The following is a 23,663-nucleotide window of genomic DNA, read 5'->3' as shown; positions in this document are numbered from 1 at the left end:
TGCTTCAGTAAAAATGAATTGTTTTATTTGAGTTAAGAACAAATTGGTTTTTTTTTTCTTCATACACACATACATGCTAGAATCGTCATTCATCATTTTGTGGAAAAAGGTATGTAAATATATGTATATGTACTTAAGATTACAGTTAAAATATTGACTAGGCAAAGAATTCAAAACATGTATTTTGTTTGGCATTAACAGCCATAGAAAAAATTGTAACAAAATGTGTAATTGGTAAATTGGTCTAACCGCCGCCACCGCCACCAGAGAGCTCGTCCTCATACTGCTTGCGGAAGCAGTCACCCACGGGGAAGAAGTCCCAGCTGCGCTGCTGGTACATGTTCCAAACGTACGTCTCCTGGCCCGTGTACTCCGTGTCCGGTTTGTTGATCAAATGCATGAGGAAGAACATGTAATTGGCCAAATTATGCTCCTTCTGTACGTGCGTATCGAAGCCATGCGGCACTATGTCAAAGAAGTCTTTACCCATGCCGCATATAAAGCAATTCGACTCCATGTTGTCCTTGACGGACTCCAGCTGATCACGCAGCTCACCGAATGCGTCAATAATCAAACCCTGAATGATGGCCAGCAGGATGACAATGACGAAGAAGAAGAACGTAATGTCGAATATAATGCGATAGACCTCATAGTCGTCGCCATCCGGATCACCAATTTCATCACCTATGCCGCCGCCCGCTCGCACGCCCTTGTACAGATGGAATACAAAGCAAGTTAACATGTCATGACACTTCTTGTCCACCTCCTCGTCCTCCTCTTGTATGTAGAACTTGCGGAAGAAGTTGAACGCAATAACCGTGTAGATATAGACAATAATGGTGAGCAGCATCACAGTCAGCACCAGTTGCTTGCCGTTGTGCGTGACAGACTGCAGAATGGTGCGCAGCGTCTTGAAGCCGACGGCCACATCGAGCAAATGGGCGGCAAAGAAGAAGTTGTTAAAGTTGCCCATGACCGAGAAGCTAAAGTACCAGAGCGAGTAGAGGAAGGCATTGTCCGTAAAGGTAACACCCGCCTTCCACACCTGATAGCGCCAATCAATGTTCATAATGTACTTAAAGATGCCCGTCTCCTCGCTCTCCTGAGCAGTAAACGCGCTCTTCTCCATGCCCAATAGATTCGAGATGGAATCAAAGTCATACGTTTCGCTGTACTTTTGGCGCACCTTCTTCTTGATGAACTTGTCCCAATAGTTAACCGGAAAGCTTTTCGCTGAGATAACCAGCTTATCCCAGTGCGACTTGAAGTCATCGTCCTCGGGTTGCTCAGCTATGAAAAGACCATCAAACTCCAAACGTCGTGCAATTTCCTTCTCGCGCTTGAATATGGCCAGCGGCACCTTCAGATGATAGTAGGCAATTAACATGGCCAGCGACACAAGCGAGTGCGTTAGTGCAGCGATGCGCAACACATGCTCCATATAGAAGAAGTCCTCATCCACATGCACAAGTTCCGGTATATCGTCATCCATTTCGCCATCACCCGAGCCTCCATCGCCAGAGCCGCCAAAGCCAGAGCCGCCCATATCTGCGCCCGCACCTGAGCCGGAGCCCAGTATAAGCTCCTCCTCGCCAGAGCCGTCCGATTCTTCGGCAAAGGATGTAACCTTGTAGAAGAGCAGCATAAAGTTGATGCTGAAAGCCAGCACCAGCGCCACATACTTGAGATTGTAAAAGTTGCGAGCCAGGAAGCTGACAGCTCGATGTGTGTACTGCGAAAAGTCGATTTGATGCACAGCGGGTGTTTCTTGCGGTGCCGACGATGACTTCTTGGCCTCCGCTTCAATGGAAGCCATTGCTGCCTCCTGTGCCTTTTGCGCCTCCTGACGTTCCTGCGCCTGCTTCTTGGCTGCCTCGCCTCCCAGCAGATCCACTATGGAAATGGGCTCCTTTAGTGCTTCGCCTTCCAAAAGTTCGCCGCTGGCCAAAGCGGCGGCATCCTCTGGACTAGACTCGCCGCCTTCTTCTGCAGACGTCGCTGGGGACTCATGCACCACCACCTTATACATGCCGTTCTCCTCTTTGGTCATGTCCAAGCCAAATGCTTGCACAGTGCCCGGTGGCTCCTCCAGCGGCAAAGGCGGTAGCGCTCGTTCAAACGTTTCCTCCTCCATAACCGGCTCCTCCTCCTGCTCTGGCGCTGGACCACGCATCAGATTCAATAGTATGCCAAAGATATAGCGCACCACACAGTAGTGAGCGTAGCCGGTGTAGTAGAACATATAGAATATTATCTTAAAGAAGCCCACAATTAGCTCGGGTATCGACTTGGTCTGCATGACGCCAATTTGATGCTTGATATTCGATGGACTGAGCATGTGCACGCCAAACTTGAGGCCTTCCTTGACGGCGGTTATGGTGCGTCGGATGGGATCACGCGCAGCGCGTTCTTCCTCTTCTTCGCTCATATAGGAACTGTAGGCGGTGTCGCGCTTGACATTGCCGCCACCATCGTCGGTGGCCATTAGCCCAGAGGCATGCGTCATTTCAAAGATGGCATCCTCGCAGAAGTTGACAAAGGCTTCCAGTTTCTCCTTGTCGCCACCCTCAGTGACAATGGAGTAGAAGAAGGCGCGTTTGGATTCACGAATTTGCGGCTTCTCCCATTGCTCAATGTTGGAGTCCTTGATTTCGAAGTAGACACGCTCAATGCGCTTGGAGCTGCCCAAGATTTCAATGCGGCCCAGGAAGGGCTCAAAGTAGTTCAGCACAGAGCCAGCGGTTTCCAGGAAACGCGCCAGTCTGGGCTCGTTGGGCATATGTTCGCTCAGGTTGGTCAATAACACAGCCAGGTTGAAACCAATCTCCTTTGATGGCTCATGGAAGCGCTCCACGAATGCTCTGTAATCGATTTTGCCCTCGTGATTGCGCTCGCAACAAGCCAAAAGGAAATCCATTTCTTCCCTTAAATAACAAAAATCAAAGCATTAGTTTGGCATTAAATTGAATATTATTTAACGAGACTAACGGTGTGTAATTTTTAGACTGCTCCATTTTGTCTCTAAAGTCCTTGGGTAGGACCCAGCCTTCGTTCTTCATGTCAATCTCATGGAAGCTGGGTGACTCGATCAAGTCTGCCAATTTGAGGAACATGTCGAAGTACTTAAGAATCAGCTCCACATTGCTAACCGACTCCACAAGTGTATCCACCATCTGCTTGCCAATGGTGCCTACAAGGTCAAGATTTATAGTATAACAGCATAGCAGTTCATAGAGTGGCTTACCATTAACCACATTGCCTTCCAGCATGGACAACATCATGGTAATCATATCCTTTTGCAAGTTCAAAAGCTCCTTTAGCAAATCCACTTGACTCGAATGCTTGGACAGCTTGTCCTGCATATGTGAGAACAAGAATAGAAAACCGCCAACGGCATCCCACAATCTGGAATGCGCCAATGCCTGTTGATTGAGCGTACACGGACCCTGGATGACCTCAGTGAGTGTGTTGAACACTTGACTGGCCACACCAATAGCCTTGAAGAAATTGGCTTTGCCCGCGGGATCGATGATCTCCTTGCTCGAATAATGCCAGTAAAAGTCCATAATTGATTCCTGCAGACGCAGCAAGTAATCCACAGTGCAAATAACCACATTGACGGTGGTGGTGTTGCCCGCCTGTGTGCGCAAATAGTTTTGCCATTCTGTGTAAATTAAATTTGTTAATAAAGCGCATTAAATGAATTATTTGTTGACTTACCCAAGTTGTGACCCTCGCAGGTTAGTTGAATAAAACGGAAGAGTGCACAAGTGAATTCGGCATCGTGCATGTTCTTCTCACCCGCTGCACCCTCGGAGCCGACACCTAGACCTGCACCCGCACTTGGAATATACTCTTTGTTGTGTTTGTTTTTGGTGATTGGTGGTTGGATTTGGTTTTACAACAATAGCGGGAAACACATACGGGATATTGAAGATGGGCATGCGAAGGATTCGGGGGGAACAGAGTAGTTGTAAGGAAAGACAAATCAATATTTAAACTCAATATAAAATGAGCATGAGCCGTTCGTTGCCAAATCAAAAGTTAAAAGATTTTTGCAAAACTTATAAGCAGAGGATCTTCAAGTTTCAGAGCAAGAGATAGGTACAGCTAACACCGAAATTTTGACTTACCCTCAGCCTTTGTGTTGCGCTCAAAGGCGTCCAGATCGAGCACACTGCACGAGTTCATCAGACCCGCAATGGAGGTAAAGAAACCAACATCCTTCTTCTCCTTCAGATGATTCAACATGCCCATTTGTATGTCAATGTTGCCGCCGCGCAATATGGCGATGCCCAAATTGAGTGTCGTCATGACCATTTCCGAAGGTATACCTTTGGAAGCGGAAATGTGCAACAGCACCATTTCGGCAACGCCACGATTCGAGAGGCGCGCCTGATGGAACAGCAGCTTCTGTTTCTCCATTTCTTGTTCCTAATATACAGCAAAATGATTAATTACACATATCGATGATGAGCTATACAGCAGCGGTGTCTAGCAAAGCTTTAACTAAATTCGTAACTGAAAAGATTTACTAGATATCGCTGTTTAACAAAAGCGTAGACTAAGTTTCATGCTTATATGATAGTTACCCTTAGTTGCAACATTCGAAACTTTAGATCGAATATTAGAAAGCATTTAGGGAAAAGTTATGCAGAGTTGTATTTGGCTTGGTTGCTTGGGTTATTGCTTAACTTACATGAATGCTGGTGCCTTCGCCCTCTTCACCACCCTCGCCGCCTTCACCTTCATCGCCACCGCCCTCCTCTTCTTCCTCACCACACGACTTGGCAGCAATTTGCGCATACGACATGTACAGCAAATCCTCCTGCAGTGCTCCACTGCGCTCCGTCATGGCGCCGCGACAGAACGTTGTAACTAATTGCGTCAATGGATCCGGCTTACCATCGGTTTCCTCCTCATCCTTCTTTGACTTCTCAGACTCCTCAAACGACTGTGTCAGATCCTCAATCATTATCTCCTGACCCACGTTCTCCTCCTGCAGCCATTGCTCATAGTAGGTGCGCGCAAAGATATTGCAAGCGCGATGTCTATTGAACATAAATGGCATTGAATGAGTAAAGTATATAATTTGGATTAAAGGCATGCGTTTAGTTCTTGAGGTTAGCTTGTTAGTTTGCATAGAAATATGAACGAAAAATATTTTCGATACACCGAAAAGCATTCAATACATTTGCAGTTCTATAAGTTACAATAGATTATTAATTCGAATTTAAAAATGGCTTAGAATTGCTAGCGGACACATAATTTAAATAACTTTACATTTGTATAACTGCAACTGCATTTATATATTCGAAACGAAGGAAATCAGTGGTATATCAGGTATAATTTTCTAAGAGAGAGAGTTTAACGTATTAGAAATACACGTGACTACCACCTGCTCATACGATATAGATGCTTGGCGCGTAAGCTTGAAATAACTGCCTGGCGTCGAGCGACCGAAATTTTGGAAGTCCAACGTTTATTACGGTTTTTGGAGCCGGATGCCTATATGAAGCGCATAATAGCAAGCGAGAGCATAAAAAATACAATAAAATAATACAAATGGAGTTTTGCTTTAGACTAGGTTAACGGCTACGTTTTACATAGAGTAGCAGTATAGCATTTTAGTATACAATTAGTAAAGATCAGTAGTTTGGAAAAAAAAAAACAGAGAGTTGATGTACGAAATTATACAAATGATGAACTTTGGGCTTGAGCATTGATTCACACAGCTTTGTCGAAAGATTAATAATAACCTTGGTAGAGAGTGCAAGGATGTTTGGCGGAAGCATGCGATAACTGCACGCTTCCTCTGTATCGATACAACGCTCCTGTAGACATTCTTGCTCTGTTGTTGTGGATGATCGATCTGTAATTGTTTCGTTCACGGAATTGGTCAGCAACGTGGATCATTTTTTTTATAGGTGTAGTGTTCCAGTTCGAGTGTAAGTCAGAGAGTTGAGGTTTGTTTGTTGTTGAAAATCAAAGTTAACATGTGTAAAAGTAACGGAAAAGAATACAAAATTATAAGTAAGTAAAGAAGTTAAAGATAACTCTTGATGTTTTCACTGTCTGTTTTTTTTTCTATATTTAAAGCTTGTAGCTTACCATATGCAAGCCAAAGAGCACTTTGGCCATGGCCACAATTCGATCGACAGTTTCCTGTGTCTTGTCTTTACCCTTCTCATTCGCATTGACATTGGCCTTCTCCAGAGCTGTCTCATCCACGGGCTCGTCGGTTTTGCCCAGCTTGGAGTATAAATAATGCTGCCAGGACATTTCATCCGAAGGATCTAGCTTATCGGGCAGCGTAAGCTGATTGCGTGCAAACTCAATGACATCGTATTCATTCATCTTCTTCAAATATCTATCCTTGCAGTGCTGCACCAGCTCCTGCTCGCGACCCGCAAACAGATTAAGACCAACTGGCAGCAAGCGCTTCAGACAGGCGACCATTAAGCTTGCCTGCACTTCCTTGTCCTTGTCGCGCTTCTTGTCCCTATTCTTCTTCTTCTTTTTAACCTTGCCGCCCACTGCTGGCACGCCCTCCGATATGGCCGAGCGTCGTGTTGCCGTGGGCATAATCAAGGCCATGTTATCAATTTCATTGGCTGAGATAAAGTTCTGCTCCTCCTTAAGGAAGTACTGACTCTTGGACCAGATGTTGAAGATTTCAGCTACATGATTATACAGCTCCTCGGCCTCTGGTATGTTGTCCTTTAGCCAATGATTGCGCTGCAGGTCCACGTACTTGATGAGCAGCGGATAGAACGAGTAAATGTCGCGCACCAAGAGATTCCAATCCTCCTGCAGTTGCGTCTCCACCTGCGAAGTATCATCGGTGGCTGATTTAATGAAGCCGCGCATGCTCTCCTCCTTGTGCAGCATGTTCTCAGTGCGCTTCTTAACACGTTCCGCCAGCGGCAAGAACGGATCCTTCAGCAGCTCCTCCGAGGTGTTGATAATAATCTGCTGCGTATAGGCGGCAATGCGTGTCATCCACGGCGCATTATCGTTGCCTATATTCTTCTTGATCATCTTGAGCACATTGCGCAGCAGCGAGTTCATATGATCCGCTGTTACCATAGTCACATGATTGCCACTGGTGGGACTTACATTGTCCGGGCCCTGCGACCACCAGAAAGGCAAATAAGCGCAGAGCAGCGGCAATATGACATCAATAATATGTGGTGCATCATTGTAGGTTTTATCCGACTCTACAAACTGATCCACTTCGCTGAGTATTGTCTCCAGATTGGGCATGCAGCTTTCCATTTTAACCATAATATCCTGCGCCTCCAGCGAATGATCTGCTATGCGATTCAGCAAAGAGAACTGATTGTGCTTGTTGAGATGTGGCTCCAGATAAGCCACAGGGAAGCAGCTGCTATAAGCGCCCAGGCAGGAGCCCAAGGCAGGACGATGGCGCTCGATTTCGGTCTTGAGATATTTGCGCTCATGCGTTAGGGTGGCATCTGTGCCAAGATGATAAAGTGCAGCTAAAATTTTATAGGAAGCCACTTGAATTTCGTCCAGCAGCAAATCGCTGCCATAATCGCAGGCAGCCAAATGATCAAACATAGCTGTGAGCACTGGCAGCACCACCTGATTGACATAGCCCAGCGATGTGGATGTCTTAAGATGCGTGCCACGCAGATGACTGTACTTGCCATCCTGTAGATTAAGTATGGTGTTGCCCAAGTCATCCGAAGTCTGATTGAAGAACGTCAGCATGGACGTGCGTATGAACTCGGGACAGTTTTTGGTCAAGGTCTTGGCATCGATGCCCTTGACCAGCACCTGCAGGCAGCGCACTGTAATGCGCACATCGGGACCAAAGGCGCTCAGACGATTACGCAGCAGAGCAGCCAGCTTACAGAATATCGACGCAACCATTTCCTTCTCCTTCAGCGAAGCTGCGCCAATGTTGTTCGTAGCCGTGGCAATGGCTATAAAATAATTGCGATGTGTAGAGAAATATTTCTCCATAAGCGGCAGCACCACTTTGGAAAAGAATTTGATATCGCGCGATGCGGTTTTAAACGATGTGCGACGACTGAATGTAGTCGATGGCTTAAGCAGCTTCATGTTGATAGTAGCTCTATCCAGATACTGTATAAGCTTCTCCAGCAGCGAGTAGGAGAAGCGCAGCTCAACAGCAGCCTGTGCAGCACCGCCTTCCTCAACAGCACCACCCTTGGAGGGCCTGCAATTGAAATTGCATATAACATTAATTTCTTCAAAAACAAATTTGAAACTTACTTGTGCAATTTATAACCCTGATACTGCATATACTTGAGGAACTCCTGCGAGCGCTCGCGGTCCTTCTTCTTCTCCTTATCCGTTAGCAAATCATAGGGCACCAATTGCGGATGTATAACACCGCCACAGCCATTGAGCTCTTCGTTCTTCTTCTTGGCCCAAATATCATGCGAATTCTCAGCCAAGCGCTCGGCCATATTTTGCATTTCTCTGCTCAGCGTCAAGTTGCTCATATCCACAGGATGTGGATTGTAGTTGAAAGGACTGCCCTCGTTCTGAAATTCATGCTAATGTGTTAACGCCAGCAGCAAATGAGGTTGACAATAGATTTTCGTTTGTGTTTTTGGGCCAATTGGTTTATCCAGAGCAAGCAGAAGAAATTTGGAAATATGTGGTTAGTTTAATTTTGAAAAATAGTTTGCGACATTAGTTTAAATTAATTTAAGATACATACAATTGTTGGCTTGGATTGACGTCGCGTTGAGCCACGATGATTGAGTGGCAAATCCATTTCAGAGTGCTCCACAGTCCAGCCAATGGCCAAGAGACCTTTGAGGCACTCACGCACTGGATCGCGGTAACGCTCACGTTCCTATTCAAAGAAGTGCATACATTAATAAAATATAAAACAAAGACATTGGATTCTATAACATTTCTGTTATAAATAAAAAGTTACTTGTGATTAGCTATGATAGTTAAATAAATTAAAATTGCTGATTTAAAGTAAGATTAATAAAGTATGTTGATTAGTGATTGATGATGCTGCAAAACGTTGGCGTAGAGCATAAAATTTACTACGTACGTATTCGGTGAGCATGTTGTAGGGCTTTAGACGCGGATGCTTGCGATCGTTGTCGGAGCGTATGTCGCCATAGGTCCAGCCACCTTCCAAGCGACGACTGGCCCATGCATCGTGGTAGTGTTCGCTGAACTTTTGCACCAACGAATTCAAATCGTTATCCAAGTGCACGCTGTTGGTGTCAATGGGATTGGGCACATATTGTGGCTGATCTGGTGCGCCCATTTGCCGGCCATAGTAGTCCTCGTCTGTATTCTTGGACAGACTGTAATCTGGCGGCAGCGCACAGCCAATGGCAATCAGACAGGGCAATGCTTTACCGAACAGTTCCGGGTCATAGTCCATGTTGCTAAGCGAGTCAAAAATGTTGGAGAAGAGCAGCATAGTCAAGCGTTTCTCCTCATCTGACGAAGCTCCATACGAGCCTTGGCCTTGAGTCGAGCCGTAGTACTTGGCACAGCGATCAAAGTGCAAAGTGAGCAGCTGTAAACAATTTCATAATTAATAAAAATATAAATTAATTCAATGCTTTTCGAACTTACCCTGAGTGCAACTGTTGTGTACTCGGATAACTTGGATACATCCACAGTCAACTTGCGCAGCAGCTTGAGCAACATGGCAGGTTGCATTTGGGATGTGAGCGCCACGAGGAAATCGGATACGGCCTCGCGCTGCCCCTTGGTTAGCATACGGTTCTTGGATAGTCTATAGACCGTGTGCAGCGTCGCATCCAAGAGGCTGGCATAGTTCTCGGCTTCGTTGTAGAACTTTGAGTGCTTGATAAGCAGCGGCAGAATGGAATTGCCTATGTAGCGATTCATGGCCAGGGCCATGTCGCTTTCGGAGCCATCGCTCTTATCCAATATGGTGGCAGTGCGCAGATCTGGCAGGAAGGCATCTTCTAGCAGACGATAGAAGAGATCTTGCACTTCAATGCCGTAGACGCGCTCCAGGAAGAGCACAATGCTCTGCTTGTTGTTGGGTAAGAGGCCAGACGGCATATCCGATTTTGGTTTCTCCTCGCCGGGCGCTGTTTGGGTGAGTGTGAATTTCAGGCTGAGCACACCCTGCAGATCTTCCAGTGGCACAAGAGATCTCAAAATAGCTCTAGCTCTCAGTGATTCGTTCTTGCCTTGTTCTATGACAGATACATCCGGAGCACATCTACCCAGCAGGTCTACAAGCGTGCAATAGAAATTGAGTATGGCAGCACCAGTGTCAATGTAGTCCTCATCCTCTTCGCCCTCGGGCAGCGGATGGGTGAAGTTCAGTCCGGCTATGGTGCCTTCGGCCTCGTCTTGCATTTTGCAGCGATCCGATATGCGCTCAGACATGCGATTCGCTTCGCAAATGGCACGGAAGAGACCTTCTCCTTCGCCTCTTAGAGCCGGACCCAAGCATTCTGGACGACGGATAAGCAGACGAATGACAAGGTTTGCATTCTCCTCAACACTTTCACCGTTGACCCATACGCAATAGCGCAAAAAGTCCAAATAACGTTCACCCTCCACTGGATCCCAGCCCAAGTCGGGATAACCTTTCTCCACCAACTCGGAATTGCTTTGCAGACCACATCTGGACAGATAAACGGCAATCTTCTCCAAATAATGTTCCCTAAGTGCCAGAGCTAGTTCTGTGTTCTCCATTAAACTCGAATATGCCACGTCCAAAGGCGTCGAACCACGCAGACTGGGTCGGGCCAGCAATATGTTTGCATTATCTAGCAAAAAGTCGAAATGATCGAACATGGCTTTCTGATTTTGGCGTCCGGTACGACAGAAGTAACACAGGAATCGACAGCAGGCAACGACCATTTCATGTGACGTGTCCTTCTCCTTGGAGGGCACTCCCTCAGCGCCCTCCGTCTGGGTGGGTGCATCGCTCTGCGCCTGCGCACGACGGCCCAAGGTGTTCATCATCACGGCCATAACGTTCTCGTGCACACGCAGTATGCGTATCAAGTCGGGATGTTGGAAGAAGGTGGCATTGTTCACCAATTTCCACAAACGCTTACGCATTAGCTCCTCCTCTTCCTGGCTCATTTGCACCGGAAGCAGGGCGCGTATTTGACTTAAGCCCACCCACATTTCGGCCACATCATCGCGTGCTCTACTGTTGATCACATAGGTCTTCTCCAGCGCACGTACCAGCTCGCCCACTGTATCGTATTGTCGCACCAGTAAGCTGAACATTTCTCGCACTAATTTCGGATTCTCAATTTGTGATTCCTCAGCCCAGCTAACTATGGTTTTGATTAAGACTTTACGGAAGATTTCCTCAGGTGTTTTCTTCTCAGGCTCCTCCACTTCTTTGGGTCCCTCCTCAAGCTCTTTAACGGTGTTTATAAAGTTATATATCTTGGTTATGGGACCCGTTTTAATCTCTTCAATCGTATTGCTCTCAGTACCATCTGGCTCTTGTAGTGCATTCAACGAGACCTTTTGCATTAATAAATCATGGAACTCGCTCAAGCGACTACGTAAATCAAGGCCGCATGTGCAATTGTCCTGATCGTCAGGCTCAAGATTCTTAAAGCATAAAATTTGATTCATTTGTTCCCTGGGTGGACAGCGGAACTCCTTGGTCTTTTTGGCCGCCACAGCACTTGGTAAATCAGATTGTTTAATCTCAATATAACGTCGCAACTGATCGGTTTGCAAGTCGCCCACAAAGTCATGCGAAAAGGCAATAATGCTCTCCACTCTATGACGCAGTTGAGTGTCGTAAAGATGATGCAATAGATAACACATTTGTAGCTTGGCGCCCTCGGCCATTTTCATAGTAAGCAAACCCTTGCGATGTTCGTCCTTGCTCTCTGTAAGTTATAGAAATAATTAAATTAAATGCTTAGCTGTCTTGAGGTTAACTCACCTCTATCGAATGTGGGATCCCACGTTTCTGGATCCACCATTACCAATAGTTTCTGCACATCTTCGTCGGTGAGCACGCCCACCAACAAAAGGCGGTCCGTAAGCTTTATTAAAGGTCTACAAAGTGTGTGTTTTATATACATTAATATGCTGCTATTACTTGGAGCTCTAGGTTTAGCTACTTACAAAAACAAATTCTCATTGGTCCAACCGATGGGATCACGGTTGTGCACTTGATTGATTTCCACAGCATCCTTAACTGCCTCCATAACGAATTCTCTGACTACTTCTAATGGGAACTTCGGGGAGTACAACTGATCGATGTTGGGTATCGGTTCGCTGGAAACACTTGGCATACTAGATGTTGCAATCACAGGGGGTCTGAACGGGTGGAGTTGTTGTTTTTGTTCGGATACGGTGCGGTGCGGTATTGATGGTTCAAAGTGTTCGGAACAGTGCAGGTGTTTGTTTGATTGAAAAGTATTGGAAATAAAATGTGCAATGAACAAATCGTGTCACAGATGTGTTTTCTTTTCTCTTGATAGTGCGTGAGAGAGATAAACTGAGGCTGAGAGCGTGTATGTACAATTATATACAGGGTGGGAGCTTTACACTAAGGGTAAAGCAGATCAGTTGTTAGCAGGACTAAAAACCCACAAGTAATACTAATTTCTTACATTCTTTTAAATTAATATTATTTTGAAAAATTTACAATTTTGATATTTTCAGTCCTGTTTCAACTAATGCTGCTTGGTACTTACGTGATTTCGGTCATGCGCAGCTGGGGACGAACCGATTCTGTAACCAGAGATCGCAGCGAGTGACGCATCTCATCCTCGGCATAGAGCTCCTTTAGCTCAGCGCCCAGGGGCGTAATATATTCGTTCTTGCACACCTCCATGGTGGTGGCATGTGACTCCAAATGTAAAGCTATGAGCAGATCATAGAAGCCCTGACGCAGTGGACCACTCATATACTCCGAGCGTATGGCATAGAGCAGCTGCTTCTGGTCTACATGCTGGCAAAGCGCATGAGCAGCACGATAGTTGGATTGATAGCACAGCGCGGCATAGAGCGTGAGTGTGTGTGCATGGAAGGACAGCAGTTTGTCCATTTCGATTAACTCCAATATATCAATGCAGCGATCCTCCTCGGGTATGTGTAGCGCTAGCATGGAGACGGGATCTTCGCAGAGCATGGACCAGCCGCGTATGTCGGACAGCTTAAGCGCATGCACCTGCAGCGATGTGTTGGGCACACGTGCCCACTGATGCGGACGCAGACACTGCACCTTCAAGCGTGGCGGTGACTGTGGATTGATATGCTTGTCGCTGGTGGGCAGCACGGCAGCAGACAGCGGCAATGTAGTGGGCGTGCGTCCCAATTCGATTTGTAGTATCTCCTTGCTGGTAGCTTCCACAAAAATAGCTGGGAACAGCTTGGTGTCTGGCTCCATCATCCAACGATGCGATGTGTCCTTGCCCTCGCAAGTGAAGCGTATTATGCCAGTGGCTGTGTCCACAAAGCAGCCCACAAACATGCCCTGTGAGGCGCCCTTGCCGGAGGCATCCTGCGTCACCTCATTGAACAGCTCATCGGCGCGCACTACATAACAACTCTGGCGATCGATGCGCTCTATGGGCACCTCATAGTAATCTTCTATGTAAACGGAGCCGCGACGCACTTTGCTCTTGTTGAACTCGCGACTGTGCAGATGATATTGTGTGGTGACCCAGCCCACATAAACATGCGTGGGATCCTGGCCAGGGAATATGCGCACACCATAAAAGTATTCGTTGATGAGCTTAAGGCACTCGGCATCGAACATTTCATTGCCCGATGATTCAACGTTTGGCTGTCCCAAATTAGAAGAGCTCAGCTGCTTTGGTCCCGATGGCACTGGACTGGGCGGCATTTCCACCTGTTGAACATACAATTATAATTAGTGAGTATTGGTCAAATGCTATGGCTCAACAGCTTACATTATTCAAGCGCAATGTTGGCGTTCTGGTGGTCATCTGCTGATTAACCACATTCCTGCCATGCGCCACTGTATTTCTGCGTTCCAGCGAGTTGTCCGCAGTTCTGGCTGCTGATTTTTCGCGACTCTGATCGCGCGACTTCTTGGAGAAGAACTTGAATGGACTGCGTCCGCGTTTCTTCTTGTCATCCAAGTCATCGCCCATGCCATTCATGTCCAGCACTGAAGATGAGCGTTGCATTTCATCGAGCGCAGCTGTCATATCCGATTCAAAGGTAATATTGCGTGTAAGTGAACCTTTGCGTGGTGGACGCGAAGGTCCACGCATCATATGATCTGCTTCCGCATCGGCATGATCATCGAAATTGCGTGTTAGACCCTTGATGTCATTCATATTGAAGCCACCCTTGAGCATGTGATCCATTTGCGCTGCTTGCGCTTGAGACTGCAGCTGGGCAGCTGCTTCCTGTGCCTCACGCATTAGACGATATTGACGAATTTTGATCTCTTCCCAGCGTCTCGCCTTTTCCTGTTCACTGATGAACTCACCCATGCAGGTGACAGGCAGGGAAAGACGCAAGAATTCCCAATTCGCCTTCTCCATAGTCTCGAACGTATTGTGCGCAATTTTCAAATGCGGTGGCGAATCCGCGCCACCAGGTATGCGAGTTACATCAATGCGACAGTCTGGCATCTCCTCGGTGTTCTCAAATATAGGCTGATCCTTGGTATACCAATGCGTAACGGGACGACGCATGTTGCTGCAATTCGGAAATAGTTAACATACATTTTTCATGTTGCTTAATGCAAAATACTTACACACAGAACGGCTCGTAGCCTTCTTGTAGACCACAGGTGGTAAAGAACTTGAGCGAGTCCACATCCTGGCCATAAATCAAACGCGCCTTTTGTCCCACGCCCAAAGTGCAGGCGGGCACAAAGCCCACGCCTTCGGCTGTCACATCAGCAAAGGTTGTCTCACCGCCCAGAGCGTCCATTAAAAGCTCACCATTCAGTGAGAAACCTGCACAAGTTTAAATTGTTTTAATAGAGTTGCATAAAAATAAAATTAAATTGCTTTAAGCGCTGCATTTAAATAAACTAAGCAACCAAAATACAAGCATTAACCCTTTAATGCCTGCACTTTAGCTGCATAGCCATGAGCTTTATTATATAAACTATAAAATTCCTATGCATAAAATATCGTGCGTGTTAAGTTGGCTTTGCTGGCAATTTGTTATTAGTTTAAAAAATATTACAAGCCTTGTTTAGCAGACATGCCAAGTGTGTTAAAACTTTTGGTTTTAGTAGCAAAAGAAATAAAACCGCAAGCGTTTAAGCAAATGCAAGTAGCCTTTGTACAAATGTTTACCAATTGAATATTTCATTTTGTGTTTAGTTTAGTTTAAAATGTTTGTGATGATAGGCATAAGACTAGGCTACGTAAAAAGCTTTTTTTTTTTTTTTTGGATGAGCTAGTGTCACCTTTTTGTGCAGCTAATCCGTTCTATATAATGCATTTAGTTAGGCTAATAACAAATAACAAATCAAGTGTTAGGGCATGGGATGTTATTTGGAGAACATGAAGTAATGCGAGCAGATGATAACCCAACTATATGATATGTAGGCAACTGTCAAGTCGTACTAGCCAAAAATATATTTCAAAAATTCTGCTATAGACTTATGATTTGTTTTTTTTTAAGCGTTTCATACGATGTGCGTTTGGGGGTTTGACTTTAGCTGGTACCTATAAGATATTTGGTAGATTTGTTGGACATTTAGTAGATATCAAAAGCACGGTTGTACAATATATATTATAGGGAACTTTACAACAAACTGTTTGTGTGTGTTCAAGCAAACTCTTACTAATTGTATGATCGGCTAGATCTAAAAAGACGCCAACTATATCCCCTGGTCCACACTGTTTACCAAAGGATTCACTGTTGCCACCATAGACTTTCTCTTCCTAAAAAGTTGAATTGTTTATGTTTAATGTGCGTTTAATGTGCCTGAGCTGAGAGATGTTTGCTTTTAGTCAATGAACAATTATGAGCGTGTGGTCGCTAAATTAACAAAAATAGTAATTAATAATTCATTTTAGAGAAACAAAATTATTATTTTGATAGAGTAGAGAGAGTTAAACAAAATGCGTTCGATCGAAAAACGTAATGGAAAATCAACGTTGGTATTGCTTTGGCGCTTTGGCATCCTTACTGATCGTTTGCTCCTTAACATCGATGAAACAACCAATGACGTCACCAGCCTCATAGCGCACACCAAAATGCTCAATCGATCCGGCATGCATTTTGGTTACCTATAATCAGTTTTAGCATTTGTTGAATTGAACTTGCATTAAAATGTGAAACCCACGGGCCAACAGGGCTAAACTTCAAACTTCAAGCAATCGGTGCTTATGACAATTCAAAATGGTTTAAACAAAAGAGCCGCGACTTGATGCACTGCATACTTACATTATGTCCATCAAATGCCCAGCTGGTATCCTCGCTGCCCAACATAGCGCCCGGATAGCAATCAGCACGCGCCCAACCCACGCGCATAGGTCCCGCGGTCAGCACCTCAAACTCAAAGTACCATTTGCCCGAGGTAACTGCATAGTTGCGCTCCACGCGATAAGTGCGGAAAGCAGCGAACTTCAAGCGCTGCGCCTCAGCCAGCAACGCCTCAGTGCCCTCTCCCGTAGGTGGATCCAGCACGTAGCCGTAGACCAGGAGCGTGCGCACTGTCTCCGAGGCAGTGTCTCGATTGGCCTTCTTGATAGCTTCATCTACCTTGCCGTAGGGCACCAGATGCGGACTGCGATGATTCTCCGAGTCCTCATTCAGACCATAAGTCCAGCCTTGTTGTATGCGCTCGCGTGCCCACAGATTGTGCGTGTTCTCTGCCAGCTGATCCACCAGCTCCTCCAGCTTGGGTGTAAGTGTGACAGCGCTAAGATCCAGCGGTGCTGGCTTGTAGCCATTGCCCTGCATAAAGATTTCATTCGGCAAGCGCACGGGGCGTATGCGTGCTGGCGGCTTGTCCATCGTAATATAATAGCCCAAAGCAATGATTGTCCTGCAAAGCAAACAAAAGTTACAGAACAACACATAAATATTTAAATTAGTGGCCTTACTTGAGTGTCTGAACTGCTAGTTGATTGTCGTAGCGCTTCTCTGCCGCCGGCAGCTTCTCGAACTGCGTCAGGCAAGGATGTATGCGATGATAGTCTTCTCTATGCTCGCCCCATGACCAGCCGGCTTCGATTTTATTCAAAGCCCACATTTCGTGTATATTCTCGGCCAGTTTCTCCTTAATCTGATCCACAGAGCTGGGCAGCGAAACGCCTGAGGTGTCCACTGGTTTGGGTACAAAGGCAGTATCATCCTCTATTAGCCAAGGACCTGCGAGCACGTTCTTGCTCAGATTGCCAAAGTAAAAGCACGGATCCAAGCTTAGAATTTGATGTGGCATGAGGCACTGCACCAGCGCTGAAAAGCCCATGGGTGGCGCGTACTTCAGGCGACCATGATCGCCGCCAAATAAGAAGCGACAACTTAGCTTTGAGGAGCAGCTCATCACTGGGAAGAACATGCCGTCCAGATTGAAGTCCCTAAAGCAGCCGCGCACTCTGGCACCATTGAAGGTAAAGGTAATAACGGGCACGGAAAGATCGATGGCCACGCCAATTACATCGCCTTTTCTTATATATGGCTCTTCGGGCAGCGAGTCCACCACAAGCGATTTGCGTCCGCCTGTCCATAGAAAAGCGCCATCAAAGCCAAACGAATAGAGATCGTCACCGACGCCGTTGCCGCCCCACTTCTTGCCGCCACCAGGATAGGGCACATAGCCTGAAGTATTAGCCCAGCCTATGCGCAAATGCGGCATAATATGCGTAGTCTGCTCAATGTGATCCATGGTCACCTCAAAGTACCACTTCTGGTACATAGACGAACCCTCGACACGTCCCACAAATATATTGGGCCGTATGCTAGCGACGTGATCCACCAACAGTGTTTGCAGCAGCAGATTCTTGCCAGGCAGCAAAAAGTCACAAATGTTGTTCTGCGAGGAGCGCACAGCGACGCCGTTACCCACGCACAGTGAGCACAGCACATCCAACACCTTGGGATCACGTCCATGCTTCTCCAGCAGCGATATAATAACTTTAATATGCTCATCACGCATCATGTTCAACGCCTCGGGCGAGTCAATCAGCACACAGTGCAGCACATCCAACATGCCGGAGCCTTCGCTGGAAGCCTGCGAGCCCAGGCGAGAGAACAGCCAGTTCAAACGATTGCTATTGGCAAACTGCGCGCAATTGGTGTGATTTCCCTTGATGATGGCCGCTAGTAGTTGATACAGATATGTGGAGATAAGATCCCAGCTTTGGCCTGTTTCATCGCCGGCCAAAAAGCTGGCCAGGAAACCCTGTGAGGTGATAATGTTGATTTTGTCAATGGCCTCGAGTATAAGATTCAGCACGCCCTCCTCTTGAAACAGATCCTGTCGATTGCGCAAGGCACGAAAACGATTTTGTTTCTCCTCGTGTTCTAAAAGAAAATTAATGTTGAGCTTGTTTTAATATTTATCAAAGCAGTGTCTTACCCATATCATCTTCTGGCTGTGAGAAGTAGTTAATCAGATCCTCCAGGCACATAACCATCTCGTTGAGATTTACTTTTTGGAAAAATATTGAATGTCGTCGATTGGACTGCAGCGTTTCCAAAGCACTGCAAGCATAATTGTTAGTTTTTAATTTATTTAAACAATTTGTTGGCAACCTACGTTATAAACTGTGTGAAGAGGCTGCTGCACTTGCGTATGACACGCGCTGTTTTGGATTCCTCCTCCTGGGAGCGTGAAAAGTCAAGGCAATCATCCATTTTGCCTTCCTCATGCAAGATGGCCTGCTTCTCCTCCACTTTACCCACGCCCTTCTTCTTCGTCTCGTAGCTCTTGTAACTGAGCCACAAACTGGACTCGCAATGTTGCACAATGACGGTGGTGTCACCGTATTTGATGATCGGCGAACCGATTACTTCCAAGTCTTTGTCCTCGAGCACTTTCTTTTCGTCGTCTTTTTCTTGCCGCAGGCAGAAAGTCGTCGTTGCAATCGATGCCTCCTCCTTCTTAACCAGAATCAGCTCGTTGCTTTCGTTGACGCCCAAATAGCGTCCCGTGGTTATGTGACGTATACGCATGGGATGGTACCAGTTGATAAAGCCACCCGTCCACTTGGTGCGTGCCAACTCCAGACGCCACAGCGAACGAGCCTGCGCCATGACCACGCCGCCCTCGTATATAACAATACTAAAAACAAAAAGTAAACAATTTAGTTGGACTCTTAGATATTATAGACTGGGCGCGCTTACTTTTGACCTGCTTCACGGCCCCAGGTGCTGGGTATGGTCAGGCATTCGTCGCCGCCGTGAAAGAAACGCAAGACATCTCCGCCGAACACATAGCCGACGTACTTCATGCGAGATATGCCCGTGCCGTAGGGTTGCACGGACCAGTGCGTTACATGAAAGCTGGCATTCACAATAGATTGCTCATTCTCCTTGGTTGTATGCAGATAACGTTCCGTGGCCACAGACACCAGAATCAAGTCGTCACCAACACGCACTTTTTCACCTTCTGAGCGCTGTTTGCTCGCCGGATGCACGGTCCACCAGCAGGCCTCGCCCTGGCTATGCTCCTGCAGACCCACATCGAACGACAGCTTATCATTCGAAGAGGATGTGGACAGACAAGCCAAGTACTGCAAAGCAAACATAACACTGTTATATATATGACATAGCGGGAGTTGATTTTGCTTACCATGTCGCTGTTGTGATGCCGCAAGAGAATGGCATTGCCGTAGAGTAATGTTCTATGGCCAGATCCAGTGCCTTTGCCCTGAAGTTTGTTAGAAAGTTAGGTGAGCAATAGTTTTAGACAAAGCTGTGGTTATAAGGAAGTGCAAGGCTACTACATTCGTCTGTATGTGTGTGTGTAGGGAAAGTAGTAGCATTAGTTGTAGGCTCTTTTAACTAAGGCCATGCCAGAACTCATTATACAAGCTTCCATACACAAGGCTGTGTACTTGGTAGTTAATTGACAAAGCGGGCAAACGATCGATGGCAATCGTCGTCTGATTCTTATATTGGATACACATATATACACACATAAATATTGGACAGAGTACACAGCTTACGCATAAATATCGATTAAAAGCTCGCTGGACGAGACAGAAGCGATAACAGTAGCAATAAAAATACTACGTCTACAATTGATCGATTGATCGATAGCTTTTAATTAGAGATCGTACGTGAGACTCAAAGCGCAGTTTAATTTGACAAAAAAAATTGTAAATACCAAATTAAAGTACGTTCTGTATACTTACAACTTGACTATCCTGTGGTTTTTTAAGAAAGAATTTTGAAGAGATAACGAAAAATTCATAGGTTACAATATGTGTAAAACAAAAGTGGAAAGTAATGTAAAGTGCATGCAATTTCGCGCGCTTTGTTGTCATTCTCGTTAAAAATGGCGGCAAAGTGCACGTTAAATTTTTTGTTTTGTTTTTTCTTGTGTGTGAAAATGTGGTTTGTGTTAATTTAATGGTGAAAGTGAAAGTGTGATTATATATAAAGTGTGTTCTCAGGATAGTGGAGATTGGAAACGGTAAGAATAGCGTACAACATTGAGTAGAATATTAGTTAGGAGACAAACTTATTGTTTACTTTATTCTTGTCGTGTAGTCTCATGTTGATATGCGTGTGTAACTAAGTCAACACTTGTGGCCAAAAAACTTACAGTTTCGGATCCAGCTGCTGTCACCAGCTCCTGCAGGGCACGCACGGACAGAGCTTGCTCAATGACAAAAACGCATTGGGACAAGTCGGGCGGCACATTCTTATCGGCAATATTTTCGAGAAAACAATGCCGGTTACCAAATCCCTCGGCGGCCAAGCAGACACGCTCTCCCGTGGCTGTGCAGGAGAGCGTGACCATATCTTCCTGCGAATTGAAATAGGACATTAAGCATTAAGGTAGGCGGCATATTGGAGTATTAAATGACGTGTTTATGCTGACTTAAAGACTACAATTAATTTCAATTGTTGTGGCAAGTTGTGGCAATTGTGTTGCTGCAGTTGCATGTTACATGAGACTTGGGCCCGGGCTACGCCTGCCAGTTAGCATGCATGTCATCTCAATAGCAATTGGCAATCCGTAGCCCAAACGGCCTGAATGACCAGTCAACCAAAAGCTATGCACACGCAATATGTGGGCAATGCCGACAGCAAGGGAAATAGGCAAATTGTTGAGTCCAGAGACGGCGTCGAAGGGCGTGGTGCAACCAAAATTTGGTTGGAGGCAAGCGACCTTTGTATGTATGGAAGTCCCGCCCGCAGTACGCTCTGAACTCAACCTGAACCCCGTTGTCAAGTCAGTTGGGATTGTGGCCAACTCTGTGTGTGTGTGTGTGTGTGTGTGTGTGCATTCAAAGTTAAATGAACGGTAATGGATTTCGAATCGAGCAATTTACATAATTTAAATGTCGAGTGCTGTTGCCAGTGAGCCCAAAACTATTTAAAACGGAAATTCAGCCACATGTACTTGCACACACACACACACACGTATACATATATACAATACACTTAGAGTCAGTATGGAGAGAGAGAGAGAGTGCAACGCTCAATGAATCAATGAATCAATTTGCATTTTGGCCTCACGTCACTTTGTCAAGTGTTTAGCAACTTTGCATTTCCGACTCTGTGGATAGCTGACAATTGTTACTTCTTGCCATTTTGTGCCTAACGCATTATCTGGCTTAACTGGTCAGTCAGTCAGTCGTTTGTTCGTTCGGCCGCTTTGTCTGTCGTTCGGTCAGGTCATGGATAACTGACATTAGCATATGTCTACATGAGCGCCTGCTTTATGCCCGTCACACAGTTGGAATCACAGTTGGCACAATCAATTTTGCAAAGAATTTGCCAATAAACGTAATTTGACGGCTAACGACTAAAACAAAAAGCAATGAAAGTGTTCCCCAGGCGTCGCTGTCCTGCCTGCCAAACCAAACCAAACCAAACCGAACATTCCCCCACATACCAATGCATACCCATTTGGTAATACATATGATAGCGCTGCCATTGCCCATAGGATATTTGTCTGCCTACACGGGCATTCGAGCCATATTTATTGAATTTCTGTGTGCTCCACTCCACACACACACACACCACACAAAAATACACACAGAGAGCAGCAACAAGGCCTGCGGGCTGTAACCTGATATCGCAACTAACATTGGTAGTCGTAGTCAGAGGCGTAGCCAGTGGGGATTTTAAAGATTAATGGATTTTAGTTATTTGATAAATGTAACTAAACTCGCGCCCAGACCAAAGCGTTTACTTTATTTCCATTGTTGTTTATCCGCAGCAGGTAAAATTGTTTTCAAAATAAAGGGGCAACTATAAAGTTAATGCTTAAAGAAATTCAAAATAAGTTCATAAGACTTGCATTAAAGTTTGCCATGACTGATTTTCCATGCTGAACAATATTCAAAAGTTAATTGCAATAACTAATATTTTGAAATCTAATTTAGTTACATATATCTCCACAGCTGTATGCTTCAACTTTTAAGTTTACTTAGCTTCATTTATTGTTTATCCCAAGCGACTATAAATTGAATTGAATTTACAAAGCTCGGCTATACTTGCTTCATTTTAATTTATTGTAATAACTTAGTTGAAAGCAATCGTATGTTGTGCTTAACTAATTTGCTATTCATATAAGATTAATGGCAATTTGAAAGAAAACATTTGCATTTGCGTAGCACTGATTAACCTTTTAATGCTCGATTGCAATAAATTTTATTAGCTACTGACACCCCCTGCCCCCTGACTGTGAACTGACTGTGTGAACAGATACGATACGCTTATCATATCGCAATTCCTTGGAGCCATGGGCGAAAAGGACGCGTCCCCAACCGCTTGTTTCTTAAGCCTCGACACGTTTGTTTGTTTGTTTGTTTATTTATTGCAGCAAGGTGTCAATGGTGACCCCGTTGAGCCTCAAGGGATCAAGGCAGACGGACTGTAAAGACCAGAAGGTTGCCAACAGCGGCTATTTATTTGCACACATATGTACGACTAATGACTGTCGTTTCGGGCATCAGGTGTAGGCATTGATGTATTAGTGTATTTGTCAGCTGATGTGTTCATCTTGCGTTGGCCTGTTGACCTCCCCCCTATCCCTTGTGCTGCTTATGCAAAGCGAGGCGACAAGTCTGTTGAAAGCTTTAAACTGTACGTGATTGAAGCTGGAGCAACCTGACTCTTGTATTTATTTATGGCCAGGCTATAAAGCAAGTTATAGCCGGGGCTACATAAATAAATGCAAAGCATTTTTATAGAGTCCTCCCTAGCAGAGCGCATCCTTAGACTGTCGTATGTGTGTGAGTGTGTGTGTGTGTGTGTGCTTTATGGCGCCAGTTGTTGTGCGAAATCCCCGTTATATTTTATTGAATGAACGTAATTGATTTCAGATGATTTCGTGTTCGACTCTTGTCCGTTGTTGTTGTTGTTGTGTTTCAATGAAAATTGCCTTAAACGCATACTCACCGTTCTCAGGAATGAAACATCATCCTGCTCGGAGCCTCCTTCCGCTTCAGCCATTTTGTTTGGTAACGCAACGACTGTTGCGTCCAATCAAAAATTTTATTCAATTGCGTATAGTATTTCGATATTTTTTTGCT

General features: G+C 45.5%; 1 protein-coding gene across 16 annotated transcripts; it reads right to left on the bottom strand.

The window, feature by feature from the left end:
- Positions 1 to 152: 152 nt before the first annotated feature.
- Positions 153 to 23,663, bottom strand: LOC108596038 (ryanodine receptor). Of its 16 annotated transcripts, none has more exons than XM_017981417.2 (27): positions 23,530 to 23,662; positions 20,720 to 20,923; positions 20,307 to 20,318; positions 19,742 to 19,819; positions 19,294 to 19,682; positions 18,707 to 19,231; positions 18,527 to 18,651; positions 17,049 to 18,471; positions 16,387 to 16,990; positions 16,130 to 16,229; positions 14,735 to 14,939; positions 13,917 to 14,676; positions 12,696 to 13,855; positions 12,121 to 12,315; positions 11,936 to 12,051; positions 9,607 to 11,879; positions 9,068 to 9,547; positions 8,720 to 8,857; positions 8,266 to 8,552; positions 6,112 to 8,209; positions 5,399 to 5,508; positions 4,700 to 5,051; positions 4,134 to 4,434; positions 3,721 to 3,831; positions 3,245 to 3,664; positions 2,989 to 3,190; positions 153 to 2,924 (listed from the first exon to the last, which is right to left on the bottom strand). In XM_017981417.2, the coding sequence occupies exons 1-27, from the start codon at positions 23,581 to 23,583 to the stop codon at positions 245 to 247; spliced, it is 15,402 nt and encodes a 5,133-aa protein (XP_017836906.1). In that variant the 5' UTR covers positions 23,584 to 23,662; the 3' UTR covers positions 153 to 244. The 16 variants fall into 16 exon arrangements, with proteins under 16 accessions (XP_017836906.1, XP_017836892.1, XP_017836904.1 ...); XM_017981403.2 differs by lacking the exons at positions 5,399 to 5,508; positions 16,130 to 16,229 and adding exons at positions 5,760 to 5,872; positions 15,782 to 15,881 and having other exon boundaries at positions 3,721 to 3,855; XM_033293300.1 differs by lacking the exon at positions 5,399 to 5,508 and adding an exon at positions 5,760 to 5,872 and having other exon boundaries at positions 245 to 2,924; positions 12,121 to 12,273.

The sequence above is a fragment of the Drosophila busckii genome, chromosome 2R (genome assembly GCF_011750605.1).
Source record: "Drosophila busckii strain San Diego stock center, stock number 13000-0081.31 chromosome 2R, ASM1175060v1, whole genome shotgun sequence".
Classification (NCBI taxonomy): Eukaryota; Metazoa; Arthropoda; class Insecta; order Diptera; family Drosophilidae; genus Drosophila; species Drosophila busckii.
Note: the sequence above shows the minus strand (reverse complement) of the source record. Positions and strands in the feature narration are given on the sequence as shown.

What these genes read in the sequence shown, in the direction of transcription:
- LOC108596038 (XM_017981403.2), bottom strand. Translation starts at nt 23,583, where the DNA reads ATGGCTGAAGCGGAAGGAGGCTCCGAGCAGGATGATGTTTCATTCCTG. An exon ending in CTGCGCATGACCGAAATCAC is followed by an intron (nt 12,316 to 12,695) that starts GTAAGTACCAAG and finishes CCACCCGTTCAG; the next exon opens with ACCCCCTGTGATTGCAACAT. An exon ending in ACACAACAGTTGCACTCAGG is followed by an intron (nt 9,548 to 9,606) that starts GTAAGTTCGAAA and finishes AATTGTTTACAG; the next exon opens with CTGCTCACTTTGCACTTTGA.